At 60.8% G+C, this 19,976-nt stretch overlaps 1 protein-coding gene across 4 annotated transcripts in view; it reads left to right on the top strand.

Moving 5' to 3' along the window:
- Positions 1–19,976, top strand: part of RPH3AL (rabphilin 3A like (without C2 domains)) — an 89,244-nt gene that overhangs the window by 21,040 nt on the left and 48,228 nt on the right. For all 4 annotated transcript variants that reach the window (XM_036408499.2, XM_036408494.2, XM_045571036.1 and 1 more), the window contains exons 2-4: positions 6,302–6,411; positions 10,535–10,678; positions 13,363–13,492. In XM_036408499.2, the coding sequence (XP_036264392.1) occupies positions 6,335–6,411; positions 10,535–10,678; positions 13,363–13,492 (351 nt within the window). In that variant the 5' untranslated portion in view covers positions 6,302–6,334. The remainder of the gene's footprint in view (positions 1–6,301; positions 6,412–10,534; positions 10,679–13,362; positions 13,493–19,976) is intronic.

The raw sequence follows: 19,976 nt of genomic DNA, 5'->3' as shown, positions 1-19,976 counted from the left end.
CTTTGCTCCGCCAGGTCCCCCTCCCCCTCCCCCTCCCCCGGGACTGTGTGTGCTCCTCTGCCTTTTCCCCAGCCTCTTTCAGCCTGTTTGTTCCCTCGTCATTGATTTCGGTCCAGGACAGATCGACGTTATTAATACACGCGCACCCTCTCGGTCCCTGGCATTAATACACGCACCCTCCTCAGTCCCTGGCATTAACACATCCGCACCCTCCTCGTCCCTGGCATTAATACACGGGCACCCTCTCGGTCCCTGGCATTAATACACGGGCACCCTCTCGGTCCCTGGCATTAACACATCCGCACCCTCTCGGTCCCTGGCATTAATACACGCGCACCCTCTCGGTCCCTGGCATTAGTACACGCGCACCCTCTCGGTCCCTGGCATTAACACATCCGCACCCTCTCGGTCCCTGGCGTTAATACACACGCACCCTCTCGGTCCCTGGTGTTAATACACGCACACCCTCTCGGTCCCTGGCATTAATACACGCGCACCCTCTCGGTCCCTGGCGTTGATACACACGCACCCTCTCGGTCCCTGGCATTAGTACACGCACACCCTCTCGGTCCCTGGCATTAACACATCCGCACCCTCTCGGTCCCTGGCATTAATACACGCGCACCCTCTCGGTCCCTGGCGTTAATACACGCGCACCCTCTCGGTCCCTGGCGTTAACACATCCGCACCCTCTCGGTCCCTGGCATTAATACACGCGCACCCTCTCGGTCCCTGGCGTTGATACACACGCACCCTCTCGGTCCCTGGCATTAGTACACGCACACCCTCTCGGTCCCTGGCATTAACACATCCGCACCCTCTCGGTCCCTGGCATTAATACACGCGCACCCTCTCGGTCCCTGGCGTTAGTACACGCGCACCCTCTCGGTCCCTGGCATTAACACATCCGCACCCTCTCGGTCCCTGGCGTTAATACACACGCACCCTCTCGGTCCCTGGTGTTAGTACACGCCCACCCTCTCGGTCCCTGGCATTAATACACGCGCACCCTCTCGGTCCCTGGCGTTGATACACACGCACCCTCTCGGTCCCTGGCATTAGTACACGCACACCCTCTCGGTCCCTGGCATTAACACATCCGCACCCTCTCGGTCCCTGGCATTAATACACGCGCACCCTCTCGGTCCCTGGCGTTAATACACGCGCACCCTCTCGGTCCCTGGCATTAGTACACGCGCACCCTCTCGGTCCCTGGCATTAGTACACGCACCCTCTCGGTCCCTGGCGTTAATACACGCGCACCCTCTCGGTCCCTGGCGTTAATACACGCGCACCCTCTCGGTCCCTGGCGTTAATACACGCGCACCCTCTCGGTCCCTGGCGTTAATACACGCGCACCCTCTCGGTCCCTGGCGTTGATACACACGCACCCTCTCGGTCCCTGGCGTTAATACACGCGCACCCTCTCGGTCCCTGGCCCCGCTCTGCAGGGGGAGCCGGCTCTCAGGGTCTGGGCCGTGGGAAGGGGCTCCGCACGCTCCTCCTGGGACCCGCCCGATGGGTGGAGGCGGGAGGGTGTGCTGGGTGGCGGGGCACCGTGGCAGGGAGCCTGGGGCGGGCTGGCTGGCGAGTCGGGGAGCGGCAGCTGGCTGGGACTGAAGAGGTTTGGAGAACCTAAGCTGGCTTCGTTGGCAGTTTCCTAAAATACGGCTCTCGGCTGCCCTCCTCTCCCGTCTGTCCCAGGTGGCCGGTGTGGGCGAAGGACAGCGGGGCCTCTGCGGTGCCAGCTCAGCCCGGCCCCGGGGTGGGGCCGAGGTCTCACCCCCTGAACCTGCGCAGCCACAGGCGCAGCGTCGCAAAGAGCCCGGCCAGTGCGGCTGATCGATGACTCTCTCTCATCGAGGTTTCTGACTCTCATCTCTCTCCCTTCCTCTCCGTACAAAATCAATAAAAATACAGTTATTAAAAAAAAAAGAAAGAAAGAAAGAAAGAAAGAAAGGCTGAGAACCACTGCCCTCGAGGGTATTCGGGGTGCTTTGTGCGGGCGATGTGGCCTTGCTGTGTCTCTAACCTCGCCGGCTGCTGTTTCCTCCGGATGCCCCACCTGTCCCATCAGAGCACAGGGTCCCTCCCTTCTTCCCGCCTCCTCCCCTGCCCAGCTCCACGCCCTTTTGGTTCAGAAGCTTCTGTGGAAGGGGGGCTTCCCATCCTGAGGCTCCTGGCTCGCCCCTCCCTCCGAGCCCCCTCCCTCCCCCCTGCCCCGGTGAGGATGCCTGGCGGAGAGGGGAGGGCACTCCAGACTCAGGGCGCCCAGCTGCCCCAGGATTGGGCAGGAAGGCCCCCAGCCTTCCAGTCCTGGCAGCAGTGGCCTGAGATGTGGCGGCCCCTGCAGGCAGAGGCGGGAGCTGCAGCATCTGTGAGGCAAGGACGGGTGGGGCTGGGACACAGCCTCTCCAGCCGAGAGACCACCACGTCCGTCCATTCCTTAAAGCTCCAGCATTCGGTAGCCACCCCCCCTCCCGCCCCCCATCTGCGGGTTGCCCCCCATCACGCCACCCTGCTCCGCCCTGGCTGGGGTGTCTGTCACCCCGTGGTGTCGCGTGTCCGTGCTGTTTGTTCACGTAGTGAGTGTCTCGTTATCACACCCACCGTCACAGGATCACGCTGCTTCTGTCCAAAGAACCCTTACCGTACCTCCTGATGGCTCCAGAGCACAGCGTTGTGGTGATGTCTCTCTGACTGTGCCTAATGTGTGAATGAAACTGTCACAGGCGGTGTGCGTGCATCCACTGGAGGTCTTGGGTCATGCGCCCCGCGTAGAAGGGGGGGTCCACTTTGTTTTCAATATAATAATAAGAAAGAAGCAGGGCGACTGAGTTGGAGCATATCGTGAATGTTTACTTGTAAGTGCTTTTGACACCCACACAGCGGTGTGACTGTGCAATTCACAAGGTAACCAATTAAGACACAAAACCAACCACAGAGCGCGGAGGGCTGGAAGCGGGGCGCCTGCTTAAAGCGGTTGGTGAGTCTCGTTTTCTAGCCCACCCGTGTTCTTCCGGATTGTGTGTTAGCCTCGTGTGAGAGAAGATCAAGACTTGGCATCCGAGGAGGCTGTTGATGATGGTGGCATCCCAGCGTGGGCCTGGCCACGGGGTCTCCATGCGTCTCTCTCCTGAGGTCGTCCTCCGTGGGAAGCATATGCCTGAAAGCGCTTTCTGAGTGGGATAGAGAGACCCCTGCGGTCAAGGTCGCGGACTTGGTCCCTGTGTGGGTCAGTGAGCTGTCGTCTGCATGCTGCCCCCTGCTGGTCATCACAGGAATGGGCGACATTGGTCTGGAATAGCCTTTTTCAAACCGTGGTCTGGGGGTCCCCGACAGATTAGGAGGTGTACATGATCAAAATTATTCTCATCATCATCATAAGACGTTTGGTCTCATTGCCTTTCAAATGTGAAGAGTTGATTGATACGGTTCTAGGTGCCACCTTAGAACTAATCTTTAAGAAACAACCAGCTGCTGAGTTTCAGTGCAGTGGGCAAGATTAGCCACAATTATCTGGAAACACACCTCCCTTCCCAACCTTGGTACGTATGTGTGAGAGTCTGGATTTCTTTCATGCACTTGAATAAAACCACATAGCGCAAAAGATTGGATGGAAAACCAGATGTGAGCATCCAGCTGGTTTTTGTAAGCCACCCATTACACAGATTTGTAAAAACGTAAAACAGTACTAATTATCTCACTAAGCATTTTTGTTTTGAGAATATAGTTATTTTTTTTTAAAAAAAATATGTGAACACCTAATGGGTTTATTATTTTTATTTTTATTTTTTTAAAATATATTTTATTGATTTTTTACAGAGAGGAAGGGAGAGGGACAGAGAACCAGAAACATCGATGAGAGAGAACCATCGATCAGCTGCCTCCTGCACACCTCCTACCGGGGATGTGCCTGCAACCAAGGTACATGCCCATGCCCTTGACTGGAATCGAACCTGGGACCCTTCAGTCCGCAGACCAATGCTCTACCACTGAGCCAAACCGGTTTCGGCTATTTTTTTTTTTTTTTAATTCAAAAGCATAAAGAACTTTTTTTTTATATATTTTTTTTATTGATTTCAGAGAGGAAGGGAGAGGGAGAGATAGAAACATCAATGATGAGAGAGAATATTGAATCGAACCCGGGACCCTTCAGTCTGTAGGACAATGCTCTATCCACTGAGCTAAACCAGCTAAGGTGGTTTATTATTTTTAATTAATGTTAAGTGTTTTCTCTGTTTAATATCTAATATTAAAAATATCAATAGATATAACCCATACCACTTGGAGTCTTCAGAATTTTTATAACAATTTAATGAGATGATAATTCTCATACCATAAAATTCACACTTTTAAAAGGTGAATTCAGTGGTTTTCGTGTATTCCACAAAGTAGTGCAACCATCACCACTAACTCCAGATCATTTTCATCAGAAAGAAACCCCGAACCCCCTAGCAGTCATTCCCCACTCCTTTCCCCACTCCTGCACCCCAGTCCTGACAATTACTAATCTGCTTTCTGTGTCTAGATTTGCCTATTCTGAATATTTCATATAAACAGAACCATACAATATGTAGTAATCTTTTGTGTCTGGCTTCTTTGACTTAGATTAATGTTTTCAAGGTTTATCCGTGTTATGGCCAAATAGTATTCCATCTATCTATCTATATATATATGTGTGTGTGTGTGTGTGTATGTGTATATATATATATATATATATATATATATATATATATAAAAGGCTAAGTGATTGGACGACTGGCCGGCAGGTATGATGCATGCTGACCACCAGGGGGCAGACACTCAATGCAGGAGCTACTGAGCGACAGCAACTTTGCAGAATGCCCTCTCACAGTCCTGGACCTCTCGGGGGATGTTGGACTGCCGATTTCTGCCCGTTCCCCACAGGCCAGGCCGAGGGACCCCACCTGCCGGGGGGACCCTGCTCACTCCACAGACGCCCTTTGAGCCCAGCGCTGTCGCAGGTGCAGCCGGCTGGGAGGGACTGTGGGAGGTTGGCTCCAGGGAGTGTCCAGCCCTTCTCGCCCAGTCCCGCCCCACCCTGCCCATCTACCTTCTAATTAATTTCCTTTCAACATGCACGAACCCATGCTCCGGGCCTCTAGTCGTATGATAAGCCACGTTTTATTATTTTATCAGTTGATGGGCCGTTGAATTGGGGCCACTCTTCGGCTCTTTTACACAATGCTGCTGTGGGCGTTCAAGCACAAGGTTTTGTGTGGATGTATTTTTCCGTTCTCTTGGGCACATCCCTAGAAGTAGTTTCTGGGTCAGATGGTAGCTCTGTTTAGCATTTGAGGAACTGCCAAGACTAATTTCCAGCCTCAGTAATTTTTCAGCGTGTAAGGAAAGAAGTCCTGTGACCCTGGCTGGTTTGGCTCGGTGGACAGAGCCTCGGCCTGCGGACTGAAGGGTCCCGGGTTCAATCCCGGTCAAGGGCACGTCCCTGTGTTGCAGGCTTGGTCCCTGGCCCTGTGAGAGGGCACCTGCAGGAGGCAGCCCATCAGTGTGTCTTTCTCACATCACATCCGTGTTTAAAAAGAGGAAGGAGCCTGTGTGTGAGCGCCAGGGATTGGACAGGGGAGCGCGGGCAACTCAGGCCAGGCTCTCGTCTCTGTCCTGGGGCTGAGTCCCTCCAAACCGTCTCTCCTCTGTGCTCCTTTCCCCTCTGAGCCGTCCTGGGTGGCAGAGAGAGAGCCAGCACGCCCGGCTGCGGAAGTTAAGCCGCCAGGGAGTCCTGGGGCAGGGTCTGGTCTCCGCAGATTTTGAGGGTGCCCTCTGCACGGTGCCCCCCGCCGCTGTGCAGGGAGCCAGCCCGGCCGCAGCTGCCTCCCTCTCCTCCTTCCCGCTCTGGCACCGGGTCCGCTGGCTGAGCCGAGTCTCGTGGGGAGCCGCGTCTGTGAGGCCTCGTCAGCAGAGCCGAGGAAAGCAGCTGGCTGCAGCCGCCCCCGGGCCTGGCCGCTGCTCCGGAGCCCTCCCCGGAGAGGGGCTGCCTGCCGTAGCCCCCCACCTCGGCCAGGCCCCTCCTGCGGGGCGATGCGCGGGGAGGGGGCAGGGACCGGCCCCCTCCCCGCCCCCAGGGGTTTGCCGGCCTTTGAGAGAGGAGTCTGGGGGGAACAGAGTTTGGCTGGAGGAGTGATTCTGATGGTGAGGCTCCGGGTGCCGGGGCAGCGTGCGGGGATAGGTTGGCCATGCCGACGTGTGGAGCCCGTGGGGCCTGCTGCCACCTGCACCCCGGCCAGTGACACGCTCTTTCCTTCTGCTCTTCTCCCCCCAGATGTGACTCCCCGCGCTGGCCGGGGCTCCGAGCATGGCCGACACCATCTTCGGCAGCGGCGGCCCCCAGTGGGTTTGCCCCAACGACCGGCAGCTCGCCCTGCGAGCCAAGTGAGTGCCTTCCCTTCCTTCGCCATCGCGGGCCCCTCCTCTCTTTGGCAAGATTCAGACCCAGGGCCCAGAGAGAGAGAGGGGTTTGGAGACAGGTGCCTCCAGAATGGACACCAGGCTCCATGCCCTGAGGGGGGCCCTGAGCAGCCATTCACTCTGTAACCACCAGGGGGATTTCTCTCCGTTTCTCAGGCGGGGAGAGTGCGCGGGGCCCTGGCCCGAGGCACGTACCTGGTGCCTGGCAGCTCAGGGCCACACCGGACCCTCCTGACGCCTGCACCCGTGTTCTCCGTCACTGCAGGCTGCAGGGAGCCAGGCCCTTCCCCACCTTCTCCGGGAAGAGACGTCCCTCACTGCGTCTTCCCCCTGAGCCCCGGGAGGCGGGAGGCCCCTCTGTAGCCGAGCGCCCGGCACCTTCTGATCCTGGAGGGGTGGGCTGTTAGAGGGGAAGATGGAGGAGGGGCTGCTGCACGGGCAAAGGCCCTGGGGTGAAAGGAGCAAGAGGAGGGCCTAACAGGAAGCCAGCGTTGAGGGGAACGCAGGGCGTGAGTGATGCGGTGAAGGGGGCAAAAGGAAGGTGGAGAGGCGGGCAGAGGCCTGAGTGAAGGAGGAGCCGAATGAGGAGTGAGTGAGGAGCCAAAACACACACCCAGCCAGCCGCGGGCGCCCGGCTCCTCCCGCTCCTGTCCCTCCCAGTCCCCGCGGTGCCTGTCCGTCCCCGGGGTCCTGGTTTTCCTGTTGCCTCTCCTCCTGGCGACCCCTCAGCTCTGTGCTGTCCCGGCTGCCTCTGCCCGCTGTTCCCCTTCGGCTCAAGATGGGCTCACAGATGCCCCTCCCGCCTCCCTGTTTCCCGTCTCTCCAGGGAGCGGGGGTCCCTGGTGTCGGATCGGCCTAAGCGTCCCCTTCATCTGTCAAACTGTGCCAATTACCAGAGAACAGCATTTCCCAAATGGGACCGAGTTCAAAAAATAAAATAAAATTTGCAATTAGATGTGAGGAGCCTGCAGGGACCCAGAGCCCACACATCAAAGGGGGAGAGAAATTAATCCGAAACGCCCGGGAAGAGCCGAGTCCTGCCTGACCTGCGGGAACCGTTGCACAGCCGTTAATTTGTCCCTCTCCCCGGGCGGCTGAGCCCTCAGGGCAGGTACCAGGAGGAAGCCAGCCCTCTCCCTCTCTCCTGATGCCAGGCAAGCCGTGTCTGCCGGCGGGGGAAGAGGAGCTGGGGAGCCGTGCCCTGGGGCCAGGGCCCAGGGTGACCCCTGGCCACTCCGCCGGCATTTCCATCGGTTCTTCCTGACCTTGTCCTGCGCTCAGCAGCAGCCAGAGCTGTAGTGGCACCTTTGAGAGGAGCAGATGCTTTTATCTTCTCCTGGGGTGTGCTGCCTTATGCCAGGCTCCTGCTAATGCCGGGCTCTGGTGACGCCGGGCTCCTGCTAACGCCGGGCTCCTGCTAACGCCGGGCTCCGGTAACGCCGGGCTCCGGTAACGCCGGGCTCCTGCTAACGCCGGGCTCCTGGTAATGCCAGACTCCGTAAAGGCCTGGCACAAACCCCCACACCCTGGCACTGAGCTGAGGGTCCCTCTGGGAAGCCTTTCCTAGCTCTCGCTCGGTCTGTCCTTCTGTCCTCAGCCACCGATGTGAGCCCCGATGGTGTGCCTGGCACTGGGTGCACAGCAGCAGACAAGACCACGTGGTCCCTTGCCTTCAGGCGCTAATGGAGGGCGTGAGCCCTGTGCACACACTCCCCCAGGTGCTGTGACAGTGCGGGTGGGCGTGGGGGTGAGGGTGCTGGCTTCCTCTGGGGATTGGAGGACTCCCCTGAGGCTGTGACACCTGTGCTGACCCGGGAGGGGGTGGGCTGTTAGATGGAAGGTGGGGGAGGGGCTTCTAGCAGAAGGACTGGCATGTGCAAAGGCCCTGGGGTGAAAGGAGCAGGAAGAGGGCCTCGCGGAGGCCCGCGGTGAGGGGCACGCAGAGCATGAGTGAGGCGGTGAAGGGGTAGAAGGAAGGTGGAGAGGCGGGCAGGGGCCTGGCGGGGCAGGGCCTGGTCCCCCAGAGGCTCAGTTCCGGAGGGGAGAAGGAGGGTCTCAACTTGCCTCAATCTAGTATTTCAGCCTCTAATTGCACATTTTCTTGAACTCGGTCTCATTTGGGAAATGCTGCTCTGGTAACTGACACAGTTTGACAGATGAAGCTTAGGCTTATCTGACACCAGGGGGACCCCCCCCCCCAACTCCCTGGAGCTACGCCCAGGCCTTATGGAAACTGAGAGCAGACATGTGACCCTCTTGGAGGAGGTCAGGAAAAGCCTCCTGGTGAAGACAGAAGCATGGGGGTGCACCGCAGGAAGGGGGCTCAGCAAGAGGGGACGCTTCCTGGGTGCAGGGCACAGCGTGGGCCAAGGCCTGGCGACGGCGTGCAGCCCGGGGCCCGGGCAGCGGGGGGCGGTGCTGCTCATGCTTGCCATGTGAGGCGGGAGCGGGCGGTGCTGCTCATGCTCGCCATGTGAGGCGGGGGCTGGGCTGGGGCACCCTCCGGGGTCGTACCACTGGGGGTGCACCCTGAGTGGCCTCCCTTGGCTCTGAGGAGGGCACCTCGGGGGACACGGTGCTCAGTGGCAGCCGTGCCCATAGTGGGAACAGGGCTGAGGGGACAGGGCTAGGGAGCGGGCAGGAATCAATGAGAACATAAATGGGGTTCGTGGGTGAGCAGATGGAGATGGGGAAGGAGGTCAGAAGGTGCCCTGGGGGGGAGTAGGGCAGGGCTGTTGGGAGCCGCCAGATGCTGGACGGGAGCTCCCCTGGCCAGGAGCTCCCCTGGCCAGGAGGCCTGCCGACTCCTGACGTGCCTTTAGAAAGTTCGAGGCATCTAACTGTGCCCTGCCCCTTCCCTCTCTGAGAAATGGGGAGGCTGCTTTGCAGGCTGACAGGGGGTCCAGTGGGGGGTGAGGGGTCTGCAGGGCCTCGGGCTGGCACTGGGCCCGGGAGGAGCTGGGTAGGAGCTGGGACAGGTGGCGGTGCAGGTGCCCTCCCTCCTCTGACTAGCCCTGTTCCCCTTGTTTACACGCCTCCTGACACCCGCCTGCAGCCCACCGGCAGCGTGACCCCAGCACCCGTGAGCCTGGCATCAGCAAATGTGCGTGGAATGGACAGCGCCTGTCACTTTAAATTAATAGACGTTTGTGCTGTTGATCGGGCGCCTGCCTCCCCAGCACGCTCTCGTCTTCATGGCCGTGACTTTGCCGTCCTGTCCATCTCTGTTCCCAGCATCGGAGGAGAGGCTGGGACCCCGGCAGGGCGCAGGGGGGTGGGCCTGTGTGGCCACCCTCTCCTCTCCCCACCCAGCAAAACAGGAAGGGCTGCTGTCCTTGCCCTCAGCCTTGGCCACAGCCACAGGCGGTGTCATCGCAGCCAGTGGAGTGGCAACCGCTGAGCCCCTGAGCCAGGCCCCGGCCACCTCTCCTCTCTTGCAGCTCCATGACCCTCCTGCCCTTGAACCCTGGATTTATTTATTTTTTTATAATATATTTTATTGATTTTCTACAGAGGGGAAGGGAGAGATACAGAGAGCCAGAAACATCGATGAGAGAGAAACATCGAACAGCTGCCTCCTGCGCACCCCCCACTGGGGATGTGCCCGAAACCAATGTACATGCCCTTCACCGGAATCGAACCTGTGACCCTTCAGTCCGCAGGCCGACGCTCTATCCACTGAGCCAAACTGGTTTCGGCTGAACCCTGAATTTTCAAAACTGTTAATCTCCTTTTATCCTCAAGGTTCATGCTAAACCTAGTTACATTCTTCCCTATTCCTTACTAAGCACCATCTCACTTTCTTCTGTGACGTAGATCTAGGTTTTATTCTTCTGTGGGTCACCCCCTAAGCCCCTCCCTCAACACCTCACACACCATGGCCGTGGCCGTGGCCGTGGCGTGGCCGTGGCCTTCTCCATGCGTACAGCGGGCGCGTCCGTGCTCCCGCCTCCCAGAGCGGGGACTGGCGGCAGAGCCGGCACCTGGAGCCCGGCGGCTCCCGTTGCCCAGCCCCTGGCGCCTGTGGCCACGGCGGGGTGCGGGTTTGCACTGGCGTGGCCTCAGGCCTGCGTTGTTCTCTCCCGAGGCTGCAGACGGGCTGGTCTGTGCACACCTACCAGACGGAGAAGCAGAGGAAGAGCCAGTGCCTCAGCCCGGCCGAGGTGGAGGCCATCCTGCAGGTCATCCAGAGGGCCGAGCGGCTGGACGTCCTGGAGCAGCAGAGGATCGGGTGAGGGCCACGAGGGCCGGGCCAGAGCTGCCCGGGGAGAGGGGGCAGGGTGCTCAGTGCAGCCCGGGGAGAGGCAGGCTGGGTGCTCGGTGCAGCCCGGGGAGAGGGGGCAGGGTGCTCGGTGCAGCCCGGGGAGAGGGGGCAGGATGCTCAGTGCAGCCCGGGGAGAGAGGACAGGGTGCTCGGTGCAGCCCGGGGAGAAGGGGCAGGGTGCTCCGTGCAGCCCGGGGAGAGGGGGCAGGGTGCTCGGTGCAGCCCGGGGAGAGGGGGCTGGGTGCTCGGTGCAGCCCGGGGAGAGGGGGCAGGGTGCTCGGTGCAGCCCGGGGAGAGGGGGCAGGGTGCTCGGTGCAGCCCGGGGAGAGGGGGCAGGGTGCTCGGTGCAGCCTGGGGAGAGGGGGCTGGGTGCTCGGTGCAGCCCGGGGAGAGGGGGCAGGGTGCTCGGTGCAGCCTGGGGAGAGGGGGCTGGGTGCTCGGTGCAGCCCGGGGAGAGGGGGCAGGTTGCTCGGTGCAGCCCGGGGAGAGGGGGCAGGGTGCTCGGTGCAGCCCGGGGAGAGGGGGCAGGGTGCTCCGTGCAGCCAAGGGAGAGGAGGCTGGGTACTCAGTTCCAGACCAGGGCGGCCGGTCCGGCCCCCTCTGGGAGCCTTGGGTCTGGCCGGGGCCCAGAATGGCCCAGGAGGCAGTGCCTCGGGTTCACTGTGTCAGAAGGAGGAGGTGGTGCACCCCGTGTGTTGCGTGAGTTAGGGGGCACGAGGTCGTACTGGCAGGGGGTCCCCGAGAACAAGCGGGTCAGGCAGGGCCGATGCCGGCTTTGCTAGAGGCCTGTAGGGCACGGGGAGGAGGTCAGGAGTGCTTGCTGGAGGGCAAGGGGAGAGGCAGCCTCCGCCCAGCCTGCTCTCCCCGGCTCCAGGCAGAGTCTGGGAGCAGATGGAGTTGCCGTTCACACTCAGGCTCCACCTCTTAAGAGCTGTGTGACCCTGGCAGGTGACTGCCCATCGCTGAACCTCAGTCTCCCCATCTGTAAAATGGGGGGAAATAGCATCCTCCTCACTGTGGGGTGTGGAGGGCATGACCGAGAGAAGACAGTGTAGCCATACTCTGTCCTTCATTCATTCAAGAATGTTCGCTGCGTGTCCACCGGGCACTGGCGTCGCTACTGCCAGCAAAACAGAAGTGTCTGCCAGTTCCCAGGCCGCAGCATTGCTTATAGGTTGTCAGGGAACGGGGCACAGTGGGCGAGGGCTGTGGCACCCCGAGGAGGGCACCTTCCCCAGGCTCGGGGTTCCGGAAGGCTCCTGGGCACTCAGCATCAGAGGTTCAAAGTCGGGCTCTTTTTCTCTCTTTCTCCCCCTGCTTCACCCGCCCAGTCGCTCAAACCAGAGGCCTCGTGCCGTCCTGGGTCTCTCTCACCTCCCCTCACCCCCAGGCCATCGGAGGCTGCCTCTGAAACACAGCCCGTCCCAGTCTCCATCCCCCTTCCCCGGACCCCGCCACCTGCTGCTGGCTTCCTCACCCCCACGCCCCCCTGAGATCCTGAGTGAGCTTTTTAAAATCACTCCTCTGCTTAAAACTCCTCCGTGGCTTCACGTTGATCCGAGAGAATAATCCAGACTCCGTGCTGTGACCGGAAGAACCATGTAATCCGCCGTCCTCGCCCCTCACGCCTGCTGGGAGCACAGCCACCCGGGCCTCTGGCCGTCCTGCCGCCCCGCCCCTCCTCCCGGGAACGCTCCTGCTCCCTCTGCCTCGGCTTCCCCTCCCCGGCTCTCCGCACGCTGTGGTCCTCGTCCTCCTCAGCTCTCAGCTCGGATGTCCGGAGAGAGGCCCCCATCATCACCGCTAGCATGCCCCTGGCCCGCCCTCGGTGTCTCCCTCCCCCGTCGACTCACTCCACTTCCCCTCGGAAGGCAGTGAGTTCTTCTTTTCCTTGTGTCTGAACTTTCTCCCTTTAGTATTATTTTTAAAATATATTTTATTGATTTTTTACAGAGAGAAAGGGAGAGAGATAGAGAGTTAGAAACATCAATGAGAGAGAAACATCGATCAGCTGCCTCCTGCACCTCCTCTCCGCCCACCCCCCACCCCGGAGATGTGCCCGCAACCAAGATACATGCCCTTGACCAGAATCGAACCCGGGACCCTTCAGTCCGCAGGCCAACGCCCCATCCACTGAGCCAAACCGGTTTCAGCTGGGCGTTCTCCCTTTATTGAGAATATGTTCCGTGAGAGCAGGGACCAGGTCTGCCTCTGGCCGGTTTGCTGCCATGTTCCCAGCACCCAGCACCTCCTAGATCACATGTGTCAAACACAAGGCCCGCGGGCCAAATCCGTCCCGCCAGGCCTTGCAATGTGGCCCGCACCGCGCTGTCATCACTGCACTCCGCTGCGTTTCCATCACAATGACAGTTTATGACTGTTCAGTAAACCAATCGGCCCGCGATTTAGGCTGGATTTTAGATTTTGGCCCCTTCTCTGATTGAGTTTGACACCCCTATCCTAGATGCTCAGTTAGTATTGGGAGTGAGTGAATGAGGAGGGGTTCCAGCCAGGAGAGAGGGGAGGCAGGGACCAGGGTCCCGGTGAGGGCAGCACGGGAGGCGTGTGGGTGGGGCCTGAGGCCGCTGGGCCCGGGCAGAGTCGGGGTGGAGCCGGGGCGCGCTGCCATCGGACCGTGTCCTGTGCTGCAGGCGGCTGGTGGAGCGGCTGGACACCATGAGGCGCAACGTGATGGGGAACGGCCTGTCGCAGTGCCTGCTGTGCGGGGAGGTGCTGGGCTACCTGCGCAGCTCGTCCGTGTTCTGCAAGGACTGCAGGAAGGTGAGGCCCTGCCCGGCCTGGGCCCGTTCCGGTGCTGGCCCAGTGCTGTGGCTTTGCATCCCGGCTCCCAGGAGTGTGTGTGTGTGTGTGTGTGTGTGTGGTGTGTGTGTGCTGGTCCAGCTCTGTGGCTTTGCATCCAAGGAGTGTGGGTGTGGGTGTGTGCCAGTGCCGGTATGTGCATGTGTGTACATGTGTGTGAGAATGAGTTTGTGTGTGTGCATGTGTGTGTGTGTAGGCAGATGGCATCCTATGCTTCTTGGCGGGAGGGATTGGAGCCTGCATCAGAGGGCCTGGGTTCTAGGGCCAGCCCTGGGGAGTGGGCCTCTGGGCCTCGCAGGCCCAGGTGTGGCTGCGGCTCCCCCACTGGCCACCTGACCTCAGAAAACCTGTTTAATCACATGTTGTTTCATTGTCCTGATCTGTAAAACACGGATAATCACACGACGTGCCTTATAGAGTTATGGGGATTAAACGCTACATGCAAAACTCCTAAAACCTTGTCTGGCACATCAAGCACTCAGTAAGCATTATTGGTTTTTATCAAGTAAACACAACCCTCCTCCGAGCCAAATCGTACGCTCGGATTGCACTTCCCGTCCTGCCGGTCTGCCCTTCCAGCCGGCGGTGGGCTAACTCCGGGTCCGGGGGATCCAGAGGACACGTGTCCGCAACGGTCCTTTCCCTCGGGTCCTGACGGTCAGAGCGATGCTGACCGTAGCGGGGACCGAGGTTTCCAGGACCAAGAGCAATCGGGAGGGCTGCCTGGAGGCGCTGGCCCTGCGGCCTTCCGAGAGGCCGGGAGTAGAGGGAAGGGAGAGCAGCAGGGAGAGCCGTGGAGCTGGAGATGTGAGGACGCAGGCCCGGGGGCCGGGAGAAGTGGCTGGAAGCAGCAGCAGCACCGGACGTGACGTCCTGTTTGACTTGGGAGCAGGGGGAGCTGGGCGGAGGGAGGCCAGGCCGTGGGGCCTGGAAGACATGCAGAGCGGAGCTCTCTGTGGAGATGGCCTGTGAGAGGGGAGAGCCCTCTGAGCCCTGTTTGAGGGGAGAGCCGCGCTGCATCTGAGCAGAGGAGGCAGGTCCCGGGCCCCAGGGCTCCTGGGAGAGGGTCAGAGATGTCACCCAGACACCCTGCGGCCGTCTGCCAGGCCCGCGTCTCTGAGAACCCTGGTCTGCAAACTGCGGCTCGCGAGCCACATGCAGCTCTTCGGCCCCTTGAGTGCGGCTCTTCCACAAAATACCACGGCCCGGGCGAGTCTATGTTGAAGACGTGGCGTTAGAAGGAGTTTAAGTTTAAAAAATGTGGCTCTCCAAAGAAATGTCAGTCGTTGCACTGTTGATATTTGGCTCTGTGGACAAACGAGTTTGCCGAACACTGACTTAGGAGAATCAGGAGCGGCCCCGGCCAAGCTTTAGCCCTTACAGGGGCGCTGGCGTCCGGGAGGGACGGACCCGGCCATCCATTCTCCCATCCAACAAATATGCCCCGACGCCTCCTGTGCTGGCACGGGTGCGGAGCGGAGACAGACAGGCCTCTGGGACGGTGGGTAACTCTTACCGACGCCATTGGCTTACAGAGCAGCCCTGGGGCCGGAGAGCTCTCACAGGGCACTGCCTGTCGGGGGCCTCAGGGTCCCTCCGCTCTGGGTTCCCCAGTGACCGGGGCGCTTCTGTTCCATCTCCACGTCCTGCCTCCTCACCCTGTGCAGCGGCGGGCAGCGTGTCCTGGGGGCGTGTGGCCGTGGCCGTGGCCGTGGCCGTGGGCGGGCTGCTGGCGCCTCTGGCCGGGGCGTGTCCCGATCCAGGCCTGGGGGCCGGTCTGCAGGGGCTGCTGGCCCCACGGAGGCGGCTCCCGGCTGCCACTAACGAGCCCACGGCACTCGTGGCAGCCGCCCTCGGTAATTGGGCCCGCACGCCCAGGCTGCTGCCCTCATTAGGGGAGGGCTGTGCTGGGAAGGGAGGGGGCGGCTGCTTAATTAGGGAGGCCTGGCGCTCCTAATTGCTCGGGCTCTGAGTCAGCCAGCTCGAGGTTTAATTGCCAGTCGGGTTTCACCACTGATGGGAGGGGGGGGGCAAGGCTGCAGGGAGCACCTCAACACACACACACACACACACACCCCGAGGCCTGGATGGTGCTAGCACCGTGCGAGGGAAGCATAGGATTTTTTTCTGGTTTCCGACAAAAGGCGTCTGTGGCGTGGGTGCCGAGGAGGCGGCCCAGGAAGCGGTGGTCGCGGTGATGTGTGCCGAGCCCCGTGAGAGAGGATGAGGCGGCATGGCTCTCCGCTCTAAGCTGGTCCTCGGGGAAGTTCGGCTGCGGGAGGGGAGTTGTCCCTGCTCTGGACGGGGAGGGCTGGAGGGAAGGTGCAGGCAGACCGGGCCGGGCCCCACAGTCAGCCCGAGGCTCTGAGGAGGTGTGGGAGGGGACCCCAGCAGAAAGCTGGCAGCAGCCTGAGGGCCACTAACCCCATCCAGGGGCCCCAGCCTCATGGTCTCATGGAACGCTGACACCTCCCAAAGGCCCCACCTGGTGCCTGGCTAAGAAGTGTTTTATAGGCCGAAACCAGGACCAAGACCAAGGTTTGGCTCGGTGGATAGAGCGTTGGTCTGCGACTGAAGGGTCCCAGGTTCGATTCCGGTCAAGGGCATGTACCTTGGTTGTGGGCACATCCCCAGTAGGGGGTGTGCAGGAGGCAACTGATCAATGTTTGTCTCTCATCAATGTTTCTGGCTCTCTATCTCTCCCCCTTCCTTTGTAAAAAAATAAATTATATATATATATATAATATATATATATATAATATATATATATATATATATATATATATATATATATATATATATATATATTTTAAAGAACAAGTGTCCTATAGGCAGCAGAGCCATCAAAAAAAGGGGTTCTTATTCAGGAAGCAGTGGGTCTCTGGGGAGGTCAGGTCCAGAGGCAGACCAGGAGCGGGACTGGGAGAGGGCCTGTTGGATGCTCTGAAACAGGAAGCCAGGTGCACCCCAGAGGCACAGACGCAGCCACTCCTGAGTGCAGGCCGGAGGAGCAGGCCCGGGGCGCAGACGGAGCCCAGGGCACGGTTCTTTTAAAGCAGTGGTGGGTTTGCTTCCCAAGTCTCTCTGTCTCAGGCTGGGATTGAGTCCGGGTCCTCTCGGCAGGGGGACGCCAGGGTGGGGCTGGGCCTGTGCTCCTGAGATGCCCCTTGGTCTCTGATGTTCCTGTGATGCCGTGTACCCTTTATGGCCCCCGGGAGGGAGGCAGGCAAAAGACAGTGATTAGACCCATTTTCCAGGCGGAGAAACTGAGGCTCTGGGCGACGCCAGGGCCTCATATCTCAAGCCAGAACTTTGCTCACTCTTTGGGGGTAAAAAGAGCTGAAGGCTCATAGGAGACACCCCCCCCCCCAAAGGAAGGTGGTATTTGGTGCCAGCTTGCCAATTGAGTGCCAAGGCCATTGACTAAGCGCCTTTCGCCCTGGAGAAGGGATCGTCGGCCCTCGTGCTGACCACCCCCTGGCCGCCCCCTGGCCGCCCCTGAAGCAAACACCCCCCCCCCCAGGCTTGTCGCACCCCCAGGACACTGGGCGGGGCCTGGACACATCTGGGGGTTTGCTAGGGGTTTGTGTTTGCTGAGTGGTGGATGAGAGTCCCTGGGAGGCCGGCCGCCCCTCCTCGAGGGAGCACAGCGGTCTCCAGGCCTGGGCGGGCTCCTTCCGGAGGCAGCTGTCTGCGCCCCCTGGGCCCCTGGCCCCCCGGGTCTGGCCATTGTACATTCGTGAGGGAAGGCAGGCCGCAGGAAGCAGTGTTGGCAAATCCGTTTAGCAGCTGTTACCGGGAACGGCTGTTCTGTGCAGCCTCTTGTCCTGTTGCGGTAAATAACCGATAATGACATTTCCAGCCCGCCGTGTGGCCGGCCTCGCCTCGCCTCACCGCTGCGTCCTGCCCGCCCCACCTCGCAGGCCTGCCGTTCGTCATCGCTCTCCCACCGCCCGTCGCCCCGGCGCCTTCCCGCGAGGCCCTGTGCTGTCCGGGGACCCTGACTTGGGGTGGATGGAGCCTGAGGGTGGGGGTGGGCAGCAGGTGCCTCTCCTGCTGCTGGGGCAGTGGGGAGGGTAGGGGAGGGGGAGCCAGCTTCTCTTCAGAGGCTGCCCTGAGCCTCGGCCTCCAGACCAAGACAGAGCCAGGCCTTTCTCAGTCGCAGCTTGGGGGATCTTCCCTCACCAACGCTTCCCTCCGCCTTGTCATCCCCCTTCTGTAGAGGGGTGACTACCAGGTGACAGATGGAGAAACTGAGGCTGGGCGGGGTTATCATCTGCCCAGGAAGCACCTCTGCCGGGCTGAGCTTCCAGGCGCAGGCGGCGTGGGCTTGGCCCTGGGGGGGGGGGGGGGAGCGAGGCCGGAGCGCCCAGGGCCACGACTCGGCCTCCCCACCACTTCCGGCTGCCCCCGGGGAGTCTCCTGGGCCTTCCAGCTCGTTCCCTGGGCCTCTGCTGGTTCCTCTCGCTCAAGTAAGGTTTGATGGGGGCGCTCTGCCCGCCCCCTGAGGTCCTCAGAGGCTCCCGCTGCCCCCAGAATGAAGTCTGACCACCTCCACGCATGCCCCCGGCTCCCAGCCCATTCCCCGGTTAACGTCAATGACCCTCCTGGGCCGGGAGTTCTGGGGCTGAGGGTTGGGCCTCCCTGCACCTGCCCGACCATCCCGGCTCTCCTCAGAGCCCTCAGAGTCTGCTCTGCACACCGCCAGGGCCCCTAATTGCTCGTTAGTGATGCTGCTGCCGCCAGAATGTTCGGGAGCCTGAGGGTGTTTGTCTAGGCTGCTGTGTTTGCTCAAATAAAAAAATCCGTTCCAACGACAGGTCTTTCCTGGCTTTGAGGATAATGGGCTGTGTCCCAGGCCCCGAGGGGGTGTGGGGAAGGGAGGGGGTGTTTTCACACACACTGACCTCCCAAGAGTGACAGTGACCCTGGAAGTCAGCGAAGACAGTGCTGACCTCTGGAGCAGCTGCCGAGGGCTGCGTGTCCCCGGCTGAGCTGGGAGGGGCTGGGCCGGGGCTGGGGGGAGGGGGCAGCGGGGTCTGTGCAGTCACTGGAGAGACAGTGTCCGTAGGATGCAATCAGCTCTCCTCTCTGGACGCTCACTGTGGGAGCACACGGGGTGGGAGTGGGGGGTCAGGGAGGGAGTCACGGAGGAGATACACAGAAGCTCCCTAGCCATGAGGCAAAACGTGGAGGCATGGGAACCCCTAGAGTGTGGGGAGCAGACAGTGGCGCTTGGCGGGCACCATGGGCTGGGGAAGCTGGCGGGCGAAGTGGGGCCAAGGCCTTCTGTGTGCGTCCGTGTTCTTGTCTCTCCCCACTCAGCCTGTGAGCCTTACCGCACCCTCGCCGAGGCCGGGCCTGGCCGCAGCAGGGCCATGGGAAGTGTTTGCTGGATGCTCCCGGCATCATAGGCCCTACCTGCAGTGAGGCCGCTGCCCACCAGGGGGAGGGGTGGCAGAAGGACAGCCGAGGCTCCTGCCTCGCCTTCCCACAAGCAGGGCTGTGACTTCCATGTCTCTGAGGCCAGGCTGAGGCCCTGGGCACACGCCCTAGGACTGTCGGATCTCAGAGAGAGCGTCTTCGCGGCAGAACCGGCCCGGGGGTCCTGGCATGGCCAGTGCTGACCACAGCCCGCGCCTTCCCTCCACGCTGGGGCTTCGTGGCAGCCCCCGAGGAGCCAGCCCCATTGCAGCCATGAGCTCCGGGGCTGTGGAGCGGGGCAAGGCATTGTCAGGACTCTGGGTGTGAGGATGGAACAACCCCAATGACCGAGCCTCCTTCGGGGCCGTCGCCCTGAGACGCAGGCTCCTTTAACGGACGCCGGGCCAGGCACTGCGGGGGCCAGTCCTCGTGGGAGCCCGGCTCTGGGGCCGGGGGAGCAGAGGTGGGTTATGCAGCCAGGGTCAGGCTGGGAGGCTGCAGCCGGCGGTGTCTGGCCGTCAGTTCCGTGTCCCTGCTCCTGGCGTGTTCGGTGGCCATTTATCTTCATCCAGCGTTGTTTCCGGGGCCCCCTCTCGGCTCGAGGGTGGGGGTGTCACAGAGTGTGGGTGAGAGGTCAGATCGGGACGTGGGCCCCAGTCCGCCCTCTGCTGACTGCCCTGGTGTGACCCGGGACAAATGGCCTGGGCCGCTTGCCCCGTCTCGCCTTGTTAAGTGAATAATCCATGTCAGGCACGCCGGCTGCAGCCCGCGCGCGAGGCGGGTTACGTAAGCCCTTGTTTTTATTGTTACAGACCTGGGTCTGCACCCTGGCCTGCCACCTCCTCGCCATGTGAGCTTAGCCACGCCCCAGCACCTGGGGGCCTCCAGCAGCCTCCTCCACAACGTTCGGACCATAAGCCCTCCCTCCAGGGGCCGCAGTGAGCGTACAGGAGATTGAATGTGATCATGGTGATGTCTGTTGAGCGCTGAGCTTGGTGCTGGGCCTGGACGAGGTGCTCAG

Source organism: Pipistrellus kuhlii, unplaced genomic scaffold (genome assembly GCF_014108245.1).
Source record: "Pipistrellus kuhlii isolate mPipKuh1 unplaced genomic scaffold, mPipKuh1.p scaffold_m20_p_39, whole genome shotgun sequence".
Classification (NCBI taxonomy): Eukaryota; Metazoa; Chordata; class Mammalia; order Chiroptera; family Vespertilionidae; genus Pipistrellus; species Pipistrellus kuhlii.
Note: the sequence above shows the minus strand (reverse complement) of the source record. Positions and strands in the feature narration are given on the sequence as shown.